We start from the raw sequence: 23421 nt of genomic DNA on the forward strand, positions 1-23421 counted from the left end.
TACTAGTCCCTAGGAATAAAATGATATGCTACCGTCCATGCCTTCCCTTCACAGCAGGTAGTCTGATGAATAACAGACATGACCAGATGATTATATAACCCCACGAAATACAAAGGGACATAGATAGGAGTTAAAATGGGGTAATGTGACCCACAGTTGAGCGTCAAGGAAGATTTTGTAGATAACATTCTATTTAAATTCAGATTTGAGGAATGAGAGACTTAAGTGCTTAGGAGAGGAAAGGAAGGGATGTAGGGAAAATGATCCAGACAGAAGAAACTGTATACACAAGCGTGTGAGAGAAGAGCTTGCAAGCATGGCCAGTTCCAAGGCTGCATGGCTAGTGGGAGATGAGGAGAAAAGGAGTTCTGAGAGGAAGGAAGCTGGGGGCTCCATAGTTCTGAGCTGCCTTTCCTGCCAAGGGTTTTAGTCTTTCCTGTAATGGCACTGGAAGCCTTGAAAGCATTTTATGTGACAAAAAATTAACTAGATTTTATTTCAGAACAATCTCTCTGTAGTTCATCATGGAAACAGATAATGTATGGAGCCACTGGACTATCGAAGAGTGGGACCGTGGTGGGGAGGAGACGGTAGAGTTTAGGCTTCCATGACAGCTGTGGAGGTGGAGAGAAGGAAGTGGATGGTGGAATCACCTGTGTTCAAGTCGGGGCCCAACCACTTCCTTGACTTCTCCAGACTTTTCTTTTCTCGGCCATAAAATAAGGATAATAGTACAGTTGTTAAAAAATAACATGTATCTTAGAAAGTACATGGCCTTTAGTAAGTACTCAATAAGTGATAGCTATTATTGTTGTTGTTATTAGTATTGTATTAGATGTGACCTAGAAGGGCAGGCTTTGTCCTCAAAAGCTTGTGAATTTATATGTGCATGTAACTGTTATCTTAAAGTATCAAAATTGAACTATCTATATGTATTTAGACTCTAATAAACTAGAATATCTTTCTATACAGTATGTTCTGTTTAACATATTGTTTTAGAACAGCAATATTGCCTGGCTCTTTGTTTTCTCCGTAGGTCCCCTTGGAAAAGCTTATACAGCACCTCACAAACAACAGTTGACAGCAAGGAGGTAAAAACCTTCTTGGCCCTGGCTCACAAGTGGTGGGATGAGCAAGGAATATTTGCACCTCTTCATTCTATGAATGACCTGAGGGTGCCCTTCATTAGGTAACATTCCAGAAACTCTTTTTAAATCTTTAAAAGTGCATAATTCACTGTTTTGTGTTCATTTCTCTTTTGCTTTACTTACATTCAAATTCCACATCTTAGGTTTGCTTTGGAAATTAGGGATATTCCTCACCAGGATCCACCATTTAAAGGCATTAACTTTGGGAGTGGAGAGTTGGCTCAGCAGTTAAGAACTCATACTGCTCACAGAGGACCAGGGTTTGGTTCCTGTCACCGACATCAGGCAGCTTACAACCACTCCAGTTCCAGGGGACCTGACAACCTCACTGGTTTCTGAGGACATACTGGGCTCATGCACATACCCAGACATATTCACATAATTAAAAAAAAAATCTTTTAAATTATTAACTTGTAGAAACAATCCTAAAACCCAGGTTGCTTTCACAACTAAATTATAAACATTTTGGGCCCTACTAGGTTAGTTAGACTTCAGTTCTTATGAAAGGGAACTACAGTGCTATGTCATCAGGTCATTTTATAGCTACCGATCTGCAGCAGCCTTGGTGACCTTTAGGCAGTTCTGATGAAGGAGAGTTGCAGAGACACTCTTGGCTCAACAAGTGTGTTTGAGAGCTTACATTGATGGGGCTCTAGTACCAGACTTCCAGAGCTACTTGGATGAACAAAACATGGACCATATGTTTCAGTGGGAGATGAAGAAAGGCAAGAGTTCAGAGGGCTTGTCATTGATGCAGTTTGTGTCTCAGCAAGTCTTCTAGGTGATTCCATCGTTCCCAAGTTTGAGAACTACAGTCAAATTACTGTGGCATCTTTATTTACATATCACATAAAACAGGCCACCCAGTGTGATGCAAGCTGTGGTTGCATGTTTGGATTTTGTTTTCATCATGACTAGAAGCCATCAGAAGGAAACTGCATGGTCAGAAAATGGTAGCAGAGTCATTCTGTGGCTGTCGGAAGAATGGATTGGACTTCCTTTGAAACGATCATTCTGTATAATGTCCTGAAGTGATCTACTTTGCTATTGTCTGGATTATTTTAAGAGTTTAGTTACTTTTACTAGCAATACTAGATACCCTAAGATGTTCATTATATATATGTTGCTTTTAGTTTAAGTATAATTAAATTATACATCCAATTTTAAGCTTCATTTGTAATATTATACTATAGTGTGTATCAGATTATGTAGGTGCATGTGCACATATGTTGTGTGTATGGTAAAGTATTATATTTATATGATGATTTTTATATACAGTGATTATACTAGAGTAAGGTCACTTGATTTTGGTGTCTGTGCACATAGTCACATGTGAAAAAGCCCCATTAATTCAGGAGACGAAAAGAGACGTCATAAAGATGGGAAGATAGACAACTTAGATACATGTGGGACTCCATCTGCTTGTTTAATCTGTCAAATAACTCATGAAGTTGGCCTAGGAGCCTGACACAGCCAACATAGCCAGCAGAGGGTGTATATTTTCATTCATAGTCTTGAGACATTTTATTGAAAACGTATTTGAATAAAGTTATGTTCATTTGTACTAGATTAGTTTGAAATTTTTCTCTAGAGTATTACTAAAACAATAATAGATTAATGCTGGGTTATTTCAGAACTTTGCTTATTGAAAATGTCCAAATTAAGTCATTTAATTCTGAAAACAAAAGATGTTTATGGGCTGGAGAGATGGCTCAGAGTTTAAGGGCACTGGCTGCTTTTCCAGAGGTCCTGAGTTCAATTCCCAGCAACCACATGGTGAGATAACCATCTATAATGAGATCTGGTGCCCTCTTCTGGCCTGCAGTCATACATGCTGTATACATAATAAATAAATCTTTTTTAAAAAAGATGTTTATATAAACTTCAATGATTCATTTCAAATTAGGATTCCAGACTAGGTATGGTGGCAACAGGCCTGTGATCCCAGAACTCAGGAAGCTGAGGAAGGAAGACTAGGGACTTAGGGCATGTCTGAGCCTTATAGGGAGTCCCTATCTCCAAGTAAGACAGCTGAATAAGCAAACTAAATTAAATGAAGGTTAATATTTCCTTGAAGAGTGTATATTTTAAAAACTTTTGCTGATAAAAGTAGCCATCTCTTTTTATATATTTAAAATTTTGTTTTTAAAGAGATAATCTTTTGAAAAAAAGTGCTAATCACCATCCAGGAAAGCCTTTGTCTGGGATGAAGATTCTTGACGTTGGCTGTGGCGGTGGCTTATTAACAGAAGTAAGTGCCTTCCAGTGTTTTTCCATTCTTCATGGATAGGAGCATTGCTTCGTGTGCCTAATAGTGCTAGGAAAAGTAACTAAATTCTTCAAATCATTCCAACAGTAACTAAGTAGATCATGTCAGTATGTTTACAGAAACGATCCATTTCAAACCATGTCCAGTTCATCAAACAGCTTGGGAATTTTATACATGCATTTCATGTGTTTTGATCAAAATTTTATTTTTAACTCGGTAAAAAATTGAGAAGTGACCTTCTGCTTCATTTATCCTTTTAACAAATATATTGTTTATTTTGAAGTGAATAGTACTGATTTTAATATTATTATAAAAGTTCTATTTTCAAAATTGAAAAAACTAATTTTCGGACAACTACTGAAGTTTTTTGGGTTTTGTTTTTAATAAATGGGCATGGGCCAATAAATAGCTTTGTTTGATCTCTTCTGTCCCAAGAAATTAGGCAGTTTCTATGAGATTAAGTACAGGTTTAGTCTCTCCTTTACACATCTCAAATAAAGCTGGCAAGAGTTTTGCTACTTGTGGGGATCACCTTAGGTGCTCTAGGGTACTTAGATGTGTGGTCATTGTCCTTGGGAGGAATATATATGTCTTACAGCTATGTCTTATAGTCCTCATCAGTGCAGGGACCTTTGGCATCACAATTTAATCTTTGATGAATATTTTCTGTGATAGTTTTAGTATTTTATATGCTGCCTTTTGAAACATGAAATAGCAGTTTTGAATTACTAAAGAATTAAATTAATTTTTAAAAAATTTTATGTATGTATACTGTATTGACATCATTTTTCTCCCCTCCTCTTTCCACCCCACACCCATATCTCCCATGTCAAATCTATGACCTTTTTAAAAAAAAGTTATTATTGTTACATATAGGCATTAGAATAAATATATGAATACAACCTCCTGATCCTGCTGATTCTATTTAGTGTTGTTAGCATATCTATGATTTTAGGGCTGACCACTTGGTATTGGATAACCTTTTTAGAAAAACTTTATTGCTACCATGTGTTCTGTTTTCTTCTTGAGCATAACAGTTTTTCTGCCATTAGCCTCTAGGGCGACTGGGGGCTTCAGTTACCGGAATCGATCCCGTGGCTGAAAACATTAAGATAGCACAGCACCATAAGTCATTTGATCCGGTCCTGGATAAGAGGATACAGTACAAAGTGTGTTCCCTGGAGGAGATTGTGAATGAGGCTGCAGAAGTTTTTGATGCTGTTGTGGCTTCTGAAGTTGTGGAACATGTGATCGACCTTGAATTGTTCATACAGTGCTGCTATCAAGTATTAAAAGTAAGACAGAGTTGGCTTTTTTTTTTTTTTTTTTCCCTGAGACAGCATTTCTCTGTCTAGCTGTCCTGGAACTTACTCAGTAGACCAGGCTGTCCTCAAACTCAGAGGTCTGCCTGCCTCTGCCTCCTGGGTGATGGGATTAAAGGTGTGCACCACCACTGCCTGACTCAATTTTCTTGTTTATGTTGAGACATGCTTTGTGTATCCCTGTGTGTGGTCAGTTTAGAAGATAGTCCCATGAGGTACTGAGGAGAGAGTATATTTTTTTGTGTTTTTGGGTGAAGTGTTCTTTAGCTATCTGTTAGGTCCATTTGGTTTATAATGTCAGTTAACTCCAGCATTCCTCTTTTGTCTGGATGACCTGTCTGTTGGTGAGAGTGTAGTACCGAAGTCTTCCACTATCAGTGTGTGAGGGTCAATATGTGATTTAAGCTGCAGTAGTGTTTCTTTTATGAATTTGGGTGCCCATGTGTTTGGTGCATAGATGTTTAGAATTGCCAAGACCTTTAGGTAGATTTTCCCTTTAATTAGTATGTAGTATACTTCCTTATCTCTTCTGGTTAGTTTTGGTTCAAAGTTTATTTTGTCACATATCGAAATGGCTGTAATAGTTTGCTTTTAGGTCCATTTGCTTGAAATATCTTTTTCCATCTTTTTACGCTGAGGTGATGTCTAACCCTGATGTTAAGGTGTGTTTCTTAGATGTAGCCAAAAGGTGGATCCTGTTTTCACATCCATTCTGTTAATCTGTGTGTTTATTGGGGAATTGAGATCATTTATGTTGAGGGATATCAATGATCAGTCTTGGTTGATTCTTCTTATTATTGTGGTGGTGGTGTGTGTGTTTTCCTTTTTTTGATTTGCTGGTCTGAGTTTTTTTTTTATTCCTTGTGTTTTCTTGGCTAACCTCTTTAAGTTGGAGTTTTCCTTCTAGCACCTTCTGTAGGGGCTGGATTTGCATATAGAAATTGCTAAATTTGATTTTATCATGGACTGTCTTATTTTCTCCATATATGATTGAAAGTTTTACTCGACAAAATAGTCTAGGCTAACATCTGTGTCTTTTACAGTCTACAGCACATCTATCCAGGTCTCTATGGCTTTTAGAGTTTTTGTTGAGAAAGCAGGTGTTATTCTAATAGGTCGGCCTTTATATGTTACTTGGTCTTTTTCCCTGGTAGCATTTAATATTCTTTCCTTGTTTGTTCATTTAATGTTTTGATTATTATGTACTGGGAACTTTCTTTTCTGGTTGAGTCTACTCGGTGGTCTATATGCTTGTTGTACTTTGATAGGCATCTCCGTCTATGATTTTGTTGAAAATATTTTTTGTGCCTTTGACCTGAGTTTCTTCTCCTTCCTCTATTTGTATTATTCTTGGATTTGGTCTTTTCATAGTGTCCCAAATTTCCTGGATGTTTTTTGTGCCAGGAGACTTTTATATTTAATATTGTCTTTGGTTGAGGTATCCATTTCTTCTATTTTGTTTTTAATGTGTGAGATTCTCTCTTCCATCTCTTGTATTTTGTTGGTGAGGCTTGCCTCTGAGGTTCCCGTTTGAGTTCCTAAAGTTTTCATTTCCAGATTTCCTTCAGTTTTCATTTTCTTTATTGATTCTATTTCTACTTTCACATTTTGGACTGTTTTATTGATTTCCTTCCACTGTTTATGTTTTCATAGATTTCATTAAGGAATTTATTCACTTCCTCTTTATGGGCCTCTGTCATATTTATACAGGCTGCTTTAAGGTCTTTTTCTTCTTCTTCAGTTGTGTGACAATGCTCATTGCCTTCTATCTTAGGCTTGCTGGCTCTAGTAGAGCCATACTGTCCTGGATGTTATTGATTGTGTTTTTACATTGGCATCTAGACATGTGGGATTGGGAAGATTATAATTCTAGGTGCTGATACCTGTTCTTGTCTTTGTTGGGTGGTTTCTTTTTTTGTTCTTTGGTTTCTGTTTCCTCTCTAGTTCTTAGGCAAGTGTGGTGACTGTGTTGCCTGGTAGGAAATTCTTCTGGGATCCTGATAGGTGTGGCCACCGAGGATTCCAGGTATTAGAAGCTATTACATAGAAATGAGGATGGGCTAGGAGTGTGTGTGGGAGATGGAGTCCTCAGGAGGGGGGAAAGCGGGGCATTCCACTAGGATCTGCTTAGTCCCCTGGGAGTGGGGTAGAGAGTGAAGAGAGACCACAGCAGGTCTGCTACAGGGCTGCGGATGAGATTGGGGATGGACTTGGAGGAGGAGGAAGAGATGAAGATCTGCAGGTAGCTGCCTGCTTTGCTGACTGAAGTTCCCAGGAAATGCCTGCTGGAATTGGGGACTGGGACAGAGGAGTGAGTGGGGGAGTGAGATTGGGAGGGGAGAAGCTGTGTGATCCACTGGAGATGGGGGTAGGGAAGGAAGGGAGATCAAACCACGTGGTCTGCTGCAGAGCTGGGGATGAGACAAGGGGACTGCATTTGGAAGAACTGAAGGAGCGGTGAAGATCTGCCGTCAGCCTGCGTGCTTTGCTGGCCAGAGAAGAAGGCTTTATAGTAAAATAATTATAGATTTACAGAAGAGTTGCAAATAAAAAAAAATTGCAGAATGGTTTTGCTGTCACCTATTTTTCCCATGTATTAACACAGTAACTCTTAACGTTCGTAATGCTGTGACCCTTTCATGCATTTTCTTATGTTGTGGTGACCTCCACCCATGAAAGAGTTTTTGTTGCTACTTCGTAATTATAATTTTGCTATTGTTTTAATTGTAATGTAAATATCTTTGGAGATAGAGGTTTGCCAAAGGGATCACAACCCACATGTTGAGAACTGCTGTGTTAACAGCTTCCATATGGATAGAAACTAAGATGTGTCAACCTAGGTACTTAGGGCCCCACGTTGAAGGGTACACTTCCTCTCAGATGTCCACCCATCCCTGTATGCCCTGAAAGCATGTGCTGACTTCAGTTGTGTGCCCCAGGCTCCCCACATACCTCTCCAATGTCCTTTTCCTGCACATAACTCCTGGTACATATCTAAAGACAGACGCGGATAGTGGTACTGCCTTGTTAATGTATAGAGAACTTACTAGGCTGATCAGTGTCTCCCCTGATGTTATTTTTCCCATTATGTATCCAACCTAGGCTTTTGTATTGCATTAGTTACTGTGTCTCTTTAATCACCTTCCATCTTTGACATTTTTATACCTTTTCATTACTCTTTAATTTATTTATTTGTGTGTGTGTGTGTGTGCGTGTGTGTGTGTGTGTGTGTGTGTGTGTGTGTGTGTGTGTGTGTGTGTGTGCTCAAGCCATAGATCATGCATTGAAGTCAGAGGACAGCTTGAAGGAGTTGATTCTCTCCTATCATGTAGGTCCCAGGGATGGAGTCAGGTCATCAGGCTTGTGTCAGGTGCCTTTACCCTTTACCTCTTGAGCCATCTCACTGGCCCAGATACGTAGCCCTGCTGTCCTGGAGCTTACTCTGTAGACCAGACTGGCTTCGAACTGGGAGATCTGTGTGCCTCTGTCTCCCAAGTGCTGGGATAAAAGGGAAGTGCTTCCTCTTAAATGGAATTTTATTAGGTTCATTTCCTATTTTCCAAGTAAAAATCTTTAATTATTAGTTTTTCTGTTTGTATCAGTATATATGTCTGATTCTTTGACATACAAGGAATGTGGATGCTGTAAACTTAAATCTAATTTTTTTTTAATGGAGACCCTATGTTTAAAAAAAAAACATTGCTTGCCACTATCATTATGAAGTGTGATATTACAGAACACAGATGAAATACTCATAAATGATTCTTAGTAAGATTTAAAAAACTGGAGTTTACAGAGAGGAACTACAACATGTAATATGCATACACTAATATTTTTGTTCTCTTTCTTAGTTTGGATCTAGGGTGGTATTAAAAATTGCTCTTCTGCCGGGCGATGGTGGCGCACGCCTTTAATCCCAGCACTCGGGAGGCAGAGCCAGGTGGATCTCTGTGAGTTCGAGGCCAGCCTGGACTACCAAGTGAGTCCCAGGAAAGGCGCAAAGCTACACAGAGAAACCCTGTCTCGAAAAACCAAAAAAAAAAAAAAAAAAAAAAAAAAAAATTGCTCTTCTTTTTACTCTATACACTCAATAGCTGTCTGTCTGTCTATCTATCTATCCATCCATCCATCCATCCATCCATCTATCTATCTATCTATCTATCTATCTATCTCTGTCTAGCTATCTATCATCTGTCATCTATCATCTATCTATCTGTTTCAATCGATGGAGATAGAGAGACTCACAAGGTGATTTTGGAGTGGCATTTTATCCTCATTAGGCTAATGAGACTGGGCAAAAGGAGGGACATTATCTTCCTTGCTGTTTTGGGAAATAAAAACATTGTCTTTATATAGGCAGACTAAATACTCACATAAATGATCGCTTTCATCTAAGTGTTTATCTTGATCCCCTCATAATCTTTATACAAATCAAAACAAAAAAAAATGCTTGAACCTTAATCATTAATGTTTTTGTCAGAGAGTATTTGTTGGTAGTGCTCCTTAGCAGAGGATGTATAGGGGAATGCTGTACCGGCCACTTTAGGCATATCACCTGAGAGAATACATGGAAGACCTGTATGTTAAGGGGACACCAAGGACTCAAGGCCTTAGACACAACAAAGCTGACACACATAAGAACTCACCGAGACTGTGGCAGCATGCACAGGGCCTGCATAGGTCTGCACCAGATGCCCAGGGCCTGGGCCTGCATAGGTCTGCACCAGATGGGATCCTAGAGCTGAAAGAAGTAGACAGACACACCCATTCTTTTTTAAAATAATTTATTTATTCTTATTTTATGTGCATTGGTGTTTTACCTGCATGTGTATTTATTTGAGGGTGTTGGATCACTTGGAACTGTAGTTACTGAGAGTTGTGAGCTGCCATGTGGATATTGGGAATTGAATCTGGGTCTCTGGAAGAGCAGCCAGTGCTCTTAACCATTGAGCCATCTCTTCAGCACCCCCCCCCCCACATTCCTAACCCAAACTCTCTCTCCAGTTGATAGCCACTTGCAAATGAAAAATTAGTTTTCTCCAAGGGAGTCTCACTGGGGAAATAAACCACTTTTAAGGGTAGACCCCATGCCCAGCAGTAGGCTGGTCACAAAGCAAACTCAGTGGCATCTTTGAAGGTTCTTTGTCTCTTGGTGTTAAGTCAGTGCATTTTTTTTTAACATTACAGGTCCTTTGCACTATATATTATGGCTTCCAGTTTTGATTTTTTGTGGGATCCTGTGTGTGTGCAAACATGTGTCTCTGCATCTGTATGTGTTTCTTGTGCGTTTTCTTTGGTTCTTCTTCCTGTTTGGCTGTTTTTGTCATATTCTGATTATTTGTTTTTGGTTTATTTTATTTTATTATTATTCCTTAGATGCCTGTTTGCTTTCTAACAAGAGAGAAAGGGTGTGGATCTGGATGGAGGGGAGGTGGGGAGGAGCTGAGAGGAGGAGGAGGGAGAACAGTAATAAGAATGTATTGTATGAAAAAAAAATCGATTTTCAATAAAAGGCAAAAAGAATGTAAGTGTAGACATGTATCAACCTTGACGAAGTATTTAGTCCATACAAAAGAGCATATATCATTATGCTATAGCAATAAAGAATTCTGAGTGGTAAGCTGTGCTTGGTGTGTAGACTTGGTGACTGTGACTGTAGTAGATTGTCTGTATAGGAGATTTCCCCAAGAGAGAACAAAAGTGCTCTTTTGGTAAATTCTGTTTAATGTCTGCTTATGTAGAGTAAGCCTTTACCTGGCAGTTGCTCCTGACTTCTCATACTTCACCGCAGCTGTTTTTCTTACCTATACACTTCCTCCCTCTAGCCCGGGGGCTCTTTCTTCATCACTACAATCAACAAAACACAGCTGTCCTATGCCTTGGGCATTGTTTTCTCAGAGCAAATCGCGGGCATTGTTCCCAAAGGCACTCACACTTGGGAGAAGTTTGTTTCACCAGAAAAGCTAGAGAGTATTCTGGAGCCAAGTAAGTATCAAGACTGTTTTCCAGTCCTGTGTGAACCTTTGTTGCATGTATAATTATTAATCTAATAACCTAGCACTTATTTAAGCAGGTTGCCTTTTTTTTTCAGATGTTAGCTTAATCTCTTCAGTTATGTCTTAAACTCTTTGAAATGGTAATTATGGAGTAGATACCACTTCCGACTGGCACTTAGCCTTGAGCGATGATCAGTAAACCCTTTCCTGGCTAGTCGAATCTTCATTTGTTTAAGGATGGGTGTCAACGTGTATTACTTACACATGCTCAATTTCCCCTGGTGAACTCTGCTTATCTCAATTTATCTTATGATTTCTCCTGAATCTTCCATACTTAGATGTCTTTTCAACTTTCATGTCATTTCTTATGTATTTCTGGTACTTGCATAAGTGACCAAGGGTCACCATGATGGATGTCAGAGTTGGTATTTGAACTCAGCAGTGTATTTTGGAGTACATATTCACACTTGATCTTCTAAGTATGATTGTATGTAATTTTCACATTTCTTCACTCTTTTTGGCCCATAATCTCCTTTTTGTACTCTACACTGTGCCTCACCATGCTCTGGCACAGAAAAAAGCTTTGTTTGTTGAACTCTGTTAAGTGATGTTTCTTCACTTGCTTGGCGTTTTGGAGGTCTTGTTGGGTACTTAGTCACCATTTCCCATGCTTCTGTTAACAAAAGTGCACCAACAAACTCTTTTAATTAAAATATTGTCAGTTCAAGGCAGTGTGGTGACTTTTAGAGATGTCTTGTAATTTTGTTGAAAAGAGACTAGAAAATGGATATTCTAAAGAATATTTCTGGAGCTGGGCATAGTAGTGCATACTTGTAATCCCAGCATTTGAAAGGCTGTAACAGGAGGCCTGGGTATTCAGGTTAGCCTGGTCGACATAGAAAGCCTGTATTAGATAAAGCCAGTCTCAAACAAGGTGAGGCCCTGTCTCAGCAAATAAAAGGAAAGCAAACCAAAGAAGATTCCTTATGGAGACAATCTCTCGTTGACAGATATTCTCAAGCGACATCTACTATTTGTTAAGAACTTAGAGAATTCTAAGCACTGAGCTATTTTAGATATACCTCCTCTAATTCCAGTGCTGTAAGACACGTGATCTGTATGTGGCCTTCAGAAAGGGTCACCCTTACAGTAGGATCAGAGCAGGCCTTTGACCCCAGTCCTCTGCTTTGGAGTATGTATTCTCACCTGCAGTTAAGTATGATCCAGGCATGACTGCAAAGTACTTTTGTTCATTAAATTAGGAATTTTTGAAGAATTACTGTAGACTCTTGTGGTTTGAATGGTAAATGTTTATCGAGTCCAATTTTCTGACTTTTTTTCAGATGGTCTGCCAGTTCAAACTGTGGCAGGAATGATCTACAATCCCTTTTCAGGTTACTGGCATTGGAGTGAAAATACCAGCCTTAACTATGCAGCGCATGCTGTGAAATCCAGTGCGTGGGAACACCCAGAACCTGCTGAGTCTGCTTTAAAGGAGGACACAGAAGCACTCCAGGCTAACGCCTCCAGTAGCCCACATGTACATGAAGAGCTGAAGAAATGAGATATCTCCAAGGACAGTAGTAATATGCTTAAAAGTTTATTGTTTACAAATTCAAAAAGCTTTTTTGAGTGAGGTCTTGAAGAACAAAAGGTCAATAAAAATATCTAAATTGTTGGAGAAAAGTTTCTGTGTCACCTAAGAGACACTTGGAGTAATTTTCTGGACAGGTTTTGTCAAGTATGCTCAGGGAATTTAAAATCCCACAGCTTTTATTGTAGAAATATGTATGCTGACTTCATTTCATTTACATATTAGGCATTTCTCACGTATATGTACAAAACATATGCTGTTGTTTATTTTAACTTAAGGAATCTCTGTTGTATATGGTATTTCTTTATTTTTAGTTAAAAGACCCAACTGACTGATAAAAAGCTACTATAATTTATATCACTTATTCTTGGGAATATAAAACATATTTTAAACCTATGGTGGTGGTACATAGCATTAATCCCAGCACTTAGGAGTCAGAGGCAGGTGACTTGGAGTTGGAGACCAGCCTAGTTTACATAGTGAGTCTAAGCCAGCTAGGGCTATATAATGAGACCCTGTCTTAATCAATCAATCTTTTTCTTTTTCATTAGTTCTTGTGGATTTCTGGACAGTATATTGTGATCATACAACCTCCTACCTCAACTCCTTCTCTACCCACCCGTGTGTGTGTGTGTGTGTGTGTGCGCGCGCACGTGCACCTGTCAAATTCAATTTGTGCTGCCCTTAGACTTTTGGCTGTGTGGATACACTGGAGTGTGGTTCACTTACCAAGGGCCCCACCCTTAAAACAAACAAACAAACAAAAAAAACCCTGATACTGTGTCTCCCAATTGATAATGGCCAGTAACTCCTAAACTAATGGTAAGACTTTGTACCTACCTCTCCTTTTCATGCTGGGATTTTGTCTAGCTTAAATTTGTGCAGGTCTTGTCCATATTATCATGACAATTGTTAGTTCATATCATATGTGCAACTGCCCACCGTATCTAGAAAACACTATTTTCTTGTACTCATCTGCTACCTCTGGCTCTTATGATCTTTCTGCTCCATCTTCCTCAGTGATCCTTGGGCCTTAAAGAAGGGGATATGACACAGATGTCCCATTTAAGGCTAAGCATTCTGCAGTTTCTTACTCTTTGTTCCTTGACCAGTGTGGGTGTCTGTGTTAGTCATCATCTACTGGAAGAAGTTTCTCTGATGAGCACGGAGAAGTCTACTAACCTGTGAGTATTACAATTAATTATTAGGAGTTAATTTAATAGTATGTCCATTTAGCAGAATAATAGTAGTAGGTTCTCTTCTAGGGTCTATGACTTGTCTAACCCCCATAATGATATCATCTTGTGGAGTGCACCTTAGATGTACTTAAATGGTTACAACCACTTCATGTTTTGATTTAAATTAATCTTAGAACATCTTTGTCACAAATTGTACCAATAGGCATATCTTGCCAGGCAGGTTATTATCATAGTTTGCAGGATCCATGGCTGGGTAAGACTGATGATTACTTTTCTCTTCCAGTAGTTTGCATAGCACTTCCCCATGCTATAAAGCTAGCCAGTAGGGACTTTGTCTTCATATTCTATGAATCAAGTATGTGGTCTTCACTAGTAGGGTTTTACTACCAAGAACAGTGACAATACCATGTAATATTTGGGGGTCTATGGTACCCCACTGGCCAACAATTCAAAAAGAGGTTACCCATTCCTGGTATTAGGGTTTTTACTTGGTATCACATGGGAGTTAGTAGGGATATTGCTATGGGGTAACTTTATCTAAACTTTTTATGTATGTATATTCAGATATTTTAGGAAGCCTCTTTAGTACCAGGTTTCCGTATGGCTTTTCCAGAAAGTTTCATCTAGTCTTATCCCTCTAGATACTCTGCCTTCTTTTCCCATCCCACCTCATTTAACCCTTCTTGTTCCATTTTTGCTTTTTCTTCCTTTTATAACACTGCACTCAGTTCCCGCCCATGTCCCCTCATTCATTTCCTTACTTCCATGGGTATTCCAAATGCAAACATATGTCTGAAGGTTCAAAGTAAGATCCATACATGACTGAAAGAAAACACATTGAGGTGTGTGTGTGTGTGTGTGTGTGTGTGTGTGTGTGCGTTGTTTTTCTGGGCCTGAGGTTACCTTCAGAATGATTGTTTCCAGTTTCATCCATTTATCTGCAAATTTCCCTTTTAAAATAATATTTTATAATCCTTTTAAAATTTTATATAATGTGTTTTGATCATATTCACTGTCCTCTCTCAACGTCTCCCATTTCTATCCCAAACCCCCTGCCTACCCAGTTTTGTGCTCTCTCTCTCTCTCTGTGTATTCATTCCCCGCCCCCCACTGAGTCTATATTGAATAGCTACCCTTGGGTATGGGGCCTACCCTGGAATGTGGTCGATATACCAGAGGTCATAGCATGACAGGAAATTGACTCTTCCTTCACCAGCAGCTATCAAATACCAATAGAACCTCAGCTAGAGGTGGGCTACTTTCTCCTCTATCTAAATAAAATATAGTTTTCCTATAGAACCTTCTTTGTTGAAAATAAATGGGTTGTTAAATGTGTGCTGGATTTAATTCAAACATTAAAAGAAGTTCAGATAATGTTCTATATATAGGACTTAGTTATGGTCCATGGACTGGAGAGACAGCTCAGCAGTTAAGAACACTGGCTGCTCTGGCAAAGGACCTGGGTTTGATTCCCAGCACCACCATGAAGGGTCACAACTGTCTGCAACTCCAGTTGCAGGGGATCTGGCTTCTGTAGGCATCAGGCACTCATTGTGTACAGACATACATGCAGACACAATACCCAGACATATAAAATAATGAAAACAACTGGTGGCAGTTTGAATGAGAACGGTCACCATAGGCTTGATGTTAGCATATTTGATCCCCAATTGGTGGACCTGTTTGGGAGGTGTGGCCTTGTTGGGAGATGACTGTTACTGGTGGTGGGCTTTGAGGTTTCCAAAGACTCATGTCATTCCTAATAAGTTCTCTGCTTCCTGCTTGTGGATTTGGCTGTGAGCTCTCGGCAGCTGCTCCTGTGCCATGCCTGTCTGCCTGCTGCCATGCTCCCTGCCATGGGGATTATGGACTCCTATACCTCTGCAACTACAAGCCTCAAACTGTTCCTTCTATAAATCGCCTTGGTCATGGTGCTTTATCACAGCAATTGAAAAGTAATTAATACAATAACTTTAATTTTTTAAGTTTTATTATCCTTTTTGTGGTAGAAAGGAATTTTATAACTTACTTTAAAATTTCAGTTTTGAGAATTTTTCTCTCCAGCTATCACTTATTTAATTAAAAGAGCTAAAGTGATTTTTTTTTCCTTTTGAGTTATGTGATTCTGGCTTTTCCCCTAAGTCCAGATGGTATGCAAGGACGTCCACAGAGGATGTTGGCTGAGTGACGCAGGGGAAAGTATGTGGTTCACGCTTTGGCTTGTCTCTGATTGGGAGCCTTTTCACTCTAGGCTCATGTGTTCCTGTAGACAAACAATAACACTTTGAACAAACGTTTCCCTTAGCTACCATTTGTTCTCAGTGTCATTCACAAGGGAGAAACAAATGTAGATAACTAGAAGAGAGCCAAGTGTGATGGCACGTGCCTACTATCCCAGGACTGCCAGAAGCTCAGCCCAGAATGAACTACTGGGAGGTCCAGCCAGACACACATAGTGAGACCCACTTTAAAACAACGACAACAACAAAAATAGAGGGAAAAAGAAAAAAGAACGAAAAAAGAGAAACTTTGTTTCTGGGTAGTTAGGGTGCAGGAAGTATGAGTTTTATGACTCCATTTAAAACTTTGATCCTGGGCCAGTGAGATGGCTCGTGGGTAAAGGCGCTTGCTGTCCTACCTGACAACCTGAGTTTGATCGCGGGACTCACATGGTAAAAGGAGGAAAAGGTCTCCTCCAAGTCCTCTGACCCCTGAGTGTGCACCTTGGCTGGTCTCTCTCTCTCCCTCTCTCTCTCTCTCTCTCTCTCTCTCTCTCTCTCTCTCTCTCTCTCTGCACCTTGGCTGGTCTCTCTCTCTCTCTCTCTCTCTCTCTCTCTCTCTCTCTCTCTCTCTCTCTCTCTCTCACACACATACACACACACACACACACACACACACAAACACACACACACACACACACACGTCAACTGTGATCCTATATCAAGGGTAGTAGCACACACACACACAATATCAGAACTTGGGAGATGGAGTCAGGGGGGTTAGGAGTTCAGGGTTGTCTTAGTGTTCTATTGCTATGTTCTATGACCACAGCAACTCTAATAAAAGAAGTATTTAATTGGGATTTTATTACATTTGGAGGTTTAGTCCATTACCTTCATAATGGGGAACAGTGACATGCAGGCAGACATGTAGCTGTGAGTTCTACAGCCTGATCTTAAGGCAGCAGGAAGAGAGACACTGGGCTTGGATTAAGAGATCCAAAACCAACCCCTAGTGGCACACTTCCTCCAACAAGGCCACACCTCCCAATCCCTGTCCAGTAGCATCACTCCCTAATGACCAAGCATTTAAACATACAGGCCCATGGGGACCATTCCCATTCACATCACCACAGTCCACTGTCTGGACCCCATAGGCCATACCACAATGCAAAAATGCATTCATTCCAACTTCAAAAGTCTCCATAGTCTATAACAGCCTCAACACTGTTTAAAAGTGCCAAGTTCAAAGACTCTTCCAAGACTTGTGGCAATTTCTTTTTCTTTTTTTTTTTTTTTTTGGTTTTTCGAGACAGGGTTTCTCTGTGTAGCTTTGCGCCTTTCCTGGAACTCACTTGGTAGCCCAGGCTGGCCTCGAACTCACAGAGATCCGCCTGGCTCTGCCTCCCGAGTGCTGGGATTAAAGGCATGCGCCACAACCGCCCGGCTGCAATTTCTTAACTGCAGTCCTCTGTAAAAGCAAAAGCAAAAAGCAGATCACATACTTCCTACATACAATGACACAGGATATACATGACTATTCCAAAAAGGGAGGAAAGGGAACATAGGAAGTACTGGACCAAAGCAAGACCAACAATCATCAGGGCAAACTCCAAACTTGGCATTTCCGTGTCTGATGTCAAAGCACTCTTCAGATCTCCAACTCCTTTCAGCTTTGTTGACTGCAGCACACTTCTTTCTCTTGGGCTAGTTCCACTCCCTGTTAGCTTTCCTAAGCAGTTATCACACAACTCTGGCATCTCCAATATCTTGGGGTCTCCAGGGCACTCCAGGCTTCACCTTCACAGCTTCATGGCCTCTCTAGACCTCCAGGCAAGGGCACACACCTGGCCTCAGTGGCTTTCCTTTATTTTGAAAGGAGATTCCACAACCAATTCTTTTTTTTTTTTTTTTTTTTGAGACAGGGTTTCTCTGTGTAGTTTTGGAGCCTGTCCTGGAACTTATTCTGTAGACCTGGCTGGCCTCGAACTCACGGTCTGTCTCTGCCTCCCAAGTGCTGGGACTAAATGCGTGCACCACCACCGCCTGGCTCACAACCCATTTCTTGTATTCTTGATTCTAAAACCAGAACCATGTTGCTGAACCTGCCAAGTTCTGCTGCTTGCTGGGGCTGGAACTTGGACCCTCATTCAGTTATCTGTTTTTGTATGATATCAGTATCAGCTTTCTGTTTTTGATGATTTCCTTCCCTGTTAAGCTTTTCTTTAATTCCTTTTCACAAGATGGAAGCTTAGCTGGGTAGGGCCTTGCCCTCAGGTCACCACTCCCTTTATTTCATTTAGGATCAGGCTTTTCTTTGAACTTTTTATCTCTGTGAGCACTTCACCTAGGTCTACTGTACTTCCTGGTGCTCCTTTTTTTCCTTAAACTGCACATTTTGCACTTTTCCATGCTCAGCCTGCTCCTTTTCATTGTAGATCTGAATATGACTAACCACTAGTAGCCACAAGACAAAGTCTATACTAGGCTGTCTTAAAGTCTCCTCTGTCAATGCTATTAAACCAAAACTTTAGTTTTTAGCCTCAGGCAGATTTTTTGAACAAGGACAGAAAGCAGTCACATTCTTCACTAAAATATCACAAGAATGGTCTCGTGGCCACTTACTAATATTTTCCTCTGAAACCTCTAGAGCTGGGCTGTCATAATCTACCTTGCTCTCAGCACCACTGTCTTCCATGTCCCTACTAGCATGGCCTAAAGCTCAGCTTAAAGCATTCAACTGCTTTCCTAATCTAAAAGTCCCAAAGTCCATATTCCACCAGCAAGCATCATGGTCAGACCTGTCACAGCAATACTCCTCCCTGGTACCAACTTCTGATTTAGTCAGTGTTCTATTGCCATGAAGAGACACCATGACCCCAGCAACTATTATAAAGGGAAGCATTAAATTGGGGCTTGTTTAGTTTCAGAGGTTTTAGTCCATTTTTTTCATGGTGGGGAGCAGGCAGACATGGCAGCTGAGAGTTCTCTATCCTGATCTGAAGGCAGCAGGAAGAGAAAGAGACACTGGGCCTGGCTTGAGCATTTGAAACCCCAAAGTCCCCCCCTTCCCCAGTGACACACTTCCTCCAACAAGGCCAGTCAACTAACCCTAACCCCTTAACCCTGTCGAATTGTGTTGCTCCCTAATGACCGAGCATTCAAACAAGAGCCTATGGGGGTGATTCCTATTCACACAAGTGTCATCTTTAGTTACATAGTTCAGGCCAGCCTGGATTATATATGACCCTGTTTTAAAAAACAAAACATTCTACATAGTAAATAAATAAATAGATAGATAAATAAATAAATAAACAAACTGACACTTAAGTTGAATTTTAGGAGTGTTCTAATAATAAAACAAAGCTACTTTATTTTACTTGTTGGAATAAGAAATGTTGATATTAAGAAATGTGTGCTTCACTTGGGAGGCAGAGCCAGACGGATCTCTGAATTTGAGGCCAAGGTCAGCCTGGTCTATACAGTGAGATTCACCTATGCTACACAGAGAAACCCTGTCCCAAAAAAAGAAAAAGAAAAAAAAAAAAGAAATGTGTACTTTGGGAATTGATTAGAAAGCTCTTCCCAAACAGTACTTTAGAAAAAGATTACTATTTTTCTTTTTTTTTTTTTTCTTTTTTCGAGACAGGGTTTCTCTGTGTAGCTTTGCGCCTTTCCTGGAACTCACTTGGTAGCCCAGGCTGGCCTCGAACTCACAGAGATTCGCCCGGCTCTGCCTCCCCAGTGCTGGGATTAAAGGTGTGTGCCACCGCCGCCCGGCAAGATTGCTATTTTTAAGTTATTAAATACACATATTGTTCAGTGCTGAGCATTGAAGACAACTCAGTAATAACAGTTTATGTATTTGAATTAGCTCCTCTGGGATGAAGAGATGAAAATGCTGTGCCTTTGGGTAGGACTAAGTTGAACTTACAGGCTAATTTCAACTAAATCCCAGGGAATTGGGCTCAAAAAATGATTACAGTTTTCTTTCTTTCTTGTTTTATTTTGAGGCAGGGTTTCTCTGTGTAGCCCTGGCTGCCCTGGAACTCACTCTGTAGACCAGGCTGGCCTCGAACTCATAGAAGGCTACCTGCCTCTGTGTCCCGAGTGCTGGGACAGTTTTCTTTTCTTTTCCTTTCTTTTCCTTTCTTTCTTTTCTTTTTTTTTTTTTTTTTTTTTTTTTTTTTTTTTTTTTTTTTTTTTTTTTTTTTTTTTTTTTTTTTCCAGACAGGATTTCTCTGTGTAGCTTTTTGTCTTTCCTGGATCTTGCTCTGTAGACCAACCAGGCTGGCCTCAAACTCACAAAGATCCGACTGCCTCTCCCTCCTGAGTAAAAACTCATAAAGATCCGCCGCCTCTGCCTCCTGAGTGCTGGGATTAAAGGCATGTGCCACCACCGCCCGGCTCAGTTTTCTTTTTTAATATTAGTGTTTATAGAGGTATCCAGCTTGAATAACTCATTTCAGAAGCATCTATTCCTGAAGACTAGTGATATGCAGGGTTTAAGGCTATAGGAAGGGTCTTAACCTAATAAGCTTCTCCCAGCATCTCCAGGTACAAGATTCCTCTTCAAGATAAAACTTCAGGGCTGATAGGCTAACAAGAGATGGTGCTTCTGTATCAGGAAGGAAGAAAAACGCAAAACACAGAGAGAAGAAATGTGAATGAATTTGCTTGGAATCTTGGTTTGCAGCCAGAGGAAGCTGAAAGATGTCTGGTTGCACCTCATGCTCATTCAAGGGAGTCAGATTGACCAGTATTAATCAAGTACTTGGGTTAATATTCTGATCCTGCCCCTTGGCGCCACCCTGTGTCCTGACATAAAAGTCTTTAAGGAAAAAAAACTCCGCCCATCTCTCTCTCTCTCTCTCTCTCTCTCTCTCTCTCTCTCTCTCTCTCTCTCTCTCTCTCTCTCTCTCTCTCTCTCTCCTCCTACGAGGTGTGCACCCTCGAACTCCCTCTCTCTCTTCCTCTCCTTGCTGTCTTTTCCTATTTCTCTTTATCTCTCATTATAACAAACCATTTCCACGTGCGTGCAGCCTCTGGGTTGCGAATGTCCCCCCGCCCCTCCGCCGCCATGCCCGCATGGAGCAGGTCTGCCTAGCATGCCAGCATTGTTCTCTGTGAGCGCAGGATACCTCAGGCCCTGCGCAATAATAAATCATAACAACTTGTAGTTTAATTTAGGAGACTTTCTTATATTTCTTCTGGCACTTGAGATTCAACGGAGGGTTGCTTAGAATGTTCTGCAACTTTAATTTTTCTGATTTTCTTCATGAAAATTGGTCAATTATCAATTCAGATAGTGCAGTTTTGTAAAGAATACTAAGGCGTGGGTGTAGCTCAGTGGTGGAGCACTTGCCCAACATGTAAAAGGCTATAGGCCTCTCAGTCACCCAAAAAAAAATAAATAAAAATGAAAAGAATAAAAAACAAACAAACAAACAAACAGCACACAAGCACACTACGGAAGTGGCATTGTGCCTTTCTCAGTGTGTCCCATTAGGAGACACATCCTTAGTACTTACGAGTAGCTTTAATTTTCATCATTTTGATTGGTTGGTGTCTGCTAGGTTTATTACTGTAAAGTTACTACTTTTTCCTTGGTGATTAAATGCCTTATAAAAGAATAGCTTGAGAATATTTAAATACTCTGTTTTCCCCATTCCTTTCATCATCCTGTTTTAGTTACGGTTCTCTAGAGGGACAGAACTTACAGAATAAATCTCTCTGTGTAGAAAGGGGATTTATTAGAATGACTTACGGACTGCAGTCCAGCTAATCCAACAATGGCTGGCTGTGAATGGAAAGCCCAAGAATCCCCTAGTTTCCCAGTCCACAAGGCTGTATGCCCTAGCTGATCTTCTGTTGGGGCTGGAATCTCAAAGAAGTAGGCTCCAATGCCAGCCAGTGAAGGAATGGATGTGCTAGCAAGGTGAGGGCAAGCAGTCAAAGAGCAAATGTCTTCTTCTATGTCCTTATCTAGCCTTCCAGCAGAAGTTGTGGCCCAGATTAAAGATATTCCTGCCTCAAGGTCCAGATCAAAGATGTGTGTCTTCCTACCTCAAGAGTCTATACTAGAAGTGTGTTCACTCACTTCAAACCAAGCAAAAACTCTCTCACAAGTGTGCTTCTATTTTTTCTGGATTCTCGTTCATTCCAGTGACCCTTGTGCACTTTACCACCTGAACTACATACCCAGCCATGACTGGTCCCATGTTGGAACCACTCTTTCTGTTCTCCCCTGCCTCGGTCTGATACACTATATTTATTATACCAAGAATGATTATAACATGGGACAGGAGAGATGGCTCAGCAGTTAAGAACACTTGTTGCTCTTCCAGAGGACCCTAGTTCAGTTCCCAGTACCCACATTGGGTGGCTCATGACCAGCTATAACTTCAGCTCCATGTGATCCAGTGCCTTCTTTTGACCTTCACAGCAACACACACACACACACACACACACACACACACACACACACACACACACACACACACACAATTAAAAATGAAGTCTTGCTGGGCAGTGGTGGCTCACACTTTTAATCCTAGCACTCAGAAGGCAGAGCCAGGCGGATCTCTGTGAGTTCAAGGCTAGCCTGGTCTACAGAGTGAGATCAAGGACAGGCACCAAAGCTAAACAGAGAAACCCTGTCTTAAAAAAACCAGTGAATAAATAAATAAATAAATAAATAAATAAAGTCTTAAAAAAAGAAAGTTTGTTATATTTTAGTGTCCTTAATTCTGTCAGAAGGCTCTTTGTCCTGATAACTCGTAGAGTAGGTAATGATAATCATAAACTTGAGAGCAGCTGGAGCACAGACAGAGTTTGAGGCCACTCTAGTCTATGACCTGGACCAGAAGGTCATTCTTCAGTGACAGGGTCCTGCTGGAGAGAACTAGGGGATGAGAAAATAAAGAATACAGGAAAGTTTGGGACCAGCAGATCTTACACAAGCTAATGGCTCACACAGGCAAGTTTATGAAGAAGCATAACATCTTGTATACAGTTTTCAGGGGGAAATGGACAGAGTCAGCAGAAATCTAGCATACAGTAGGACATCTCAGTGGGACGCTAACCAAGCAATGTTTTACAAAGGGAACACTGGGCACTTCAAGTGCACCACAGACCAAGCACTCAGCAGCCTTGGGACTGATAACCCCAGTATTCTTTAGGGGGAAAGGCCAGCTTACCAGGAACAGAAACCTTAATTCCTTTGAAGCCCTGGCCCCAGACTGGACTTTGCCAAGTCTGCCCCTGGCAAAGGACACAGAACTAGGTCTTCTTTGTCCTTTTATCAGGGCCTTTGAGAAAGCCTTGGATTAGCTCCCAATAAATCCACATAGCAAAATCCTGCCTCAAAAAAAAGTATTTGTGTATAAAATGTGTATGTATATCTTAGCTCTGGTTTACAGTTTTATATTTTTAGTGTGACATTTGGCACATATAATTGGCATATATAATGAACTGATTATAGTAAGATTTTTCTTTGGGCCACCAGCTCACAAGTAACAACACAGAGACTTCTTATTAATTATGAAAGCTTGGCCTTTAGCTTGTTTTCAACTAGCTCTTATAACTTAAATTAACTCATCTTTTTATTAATCTATGTTCTACCACATGGCTTTTACCTTTACCCCATTTTATGTGTCTGATTCATCCGTGTCT

The 23421-nt window shown here is 40.5% G+C and overlaps 1 protein-coding gene across 3 annotated transcripts in view; it reads left to right on the forward strand.

Annotated features, from left to right (window-relative positions):
• The window catches only part of Coq3 (coenzyme Q3, methyltransferase), a 29520-nt gene extending 17098 nt beyond the window's left edge, over positions 1–12422 (forward strand). For 2 of the 3 annotated variants that reach the window (XM_028878000.2, XM_037202472.1), the window contains exons 3-7: positions 1037–1189; positions 3300–3399; positions 4470–4712; positions 10565–10724; positions 12079–12422. In XM_028878000.2, coding sequence (XP_028733833.1) covers positions 1037–1189; positions 3300–3399; positions 4470–4712; positions 10565–10724; positions 12079–12299 — 877 coding nt within the window. In that variant the 3' untranslated portion in view covers positions 12300–12422. The remainder of the gene's footprint in view (positions 1–1036; positions 1190–3299; positions 3400–4469; positions 4713–10564; positions 10725–12078) is intronic. The other variant, XM_037202471.1, reaches the window with a different exon arrangement.
• Positions 12423–23421: the final 10999 nt, after the last annotated feature.

Source organism: Peromyscus leucopus, chromosome 2 (assembly GCF_004664715.2).
Source record: "Peromyscus leucopus breed LL Stock chromosome 2, UCI_PerLeu_2.1, whole genome shotgun sequence".
NCBI lineage: Eukaryota > Metazoa > Chordata > Mammalia > Rodentia > Cricetidae > Peromyscus > Peromyscus leucopus.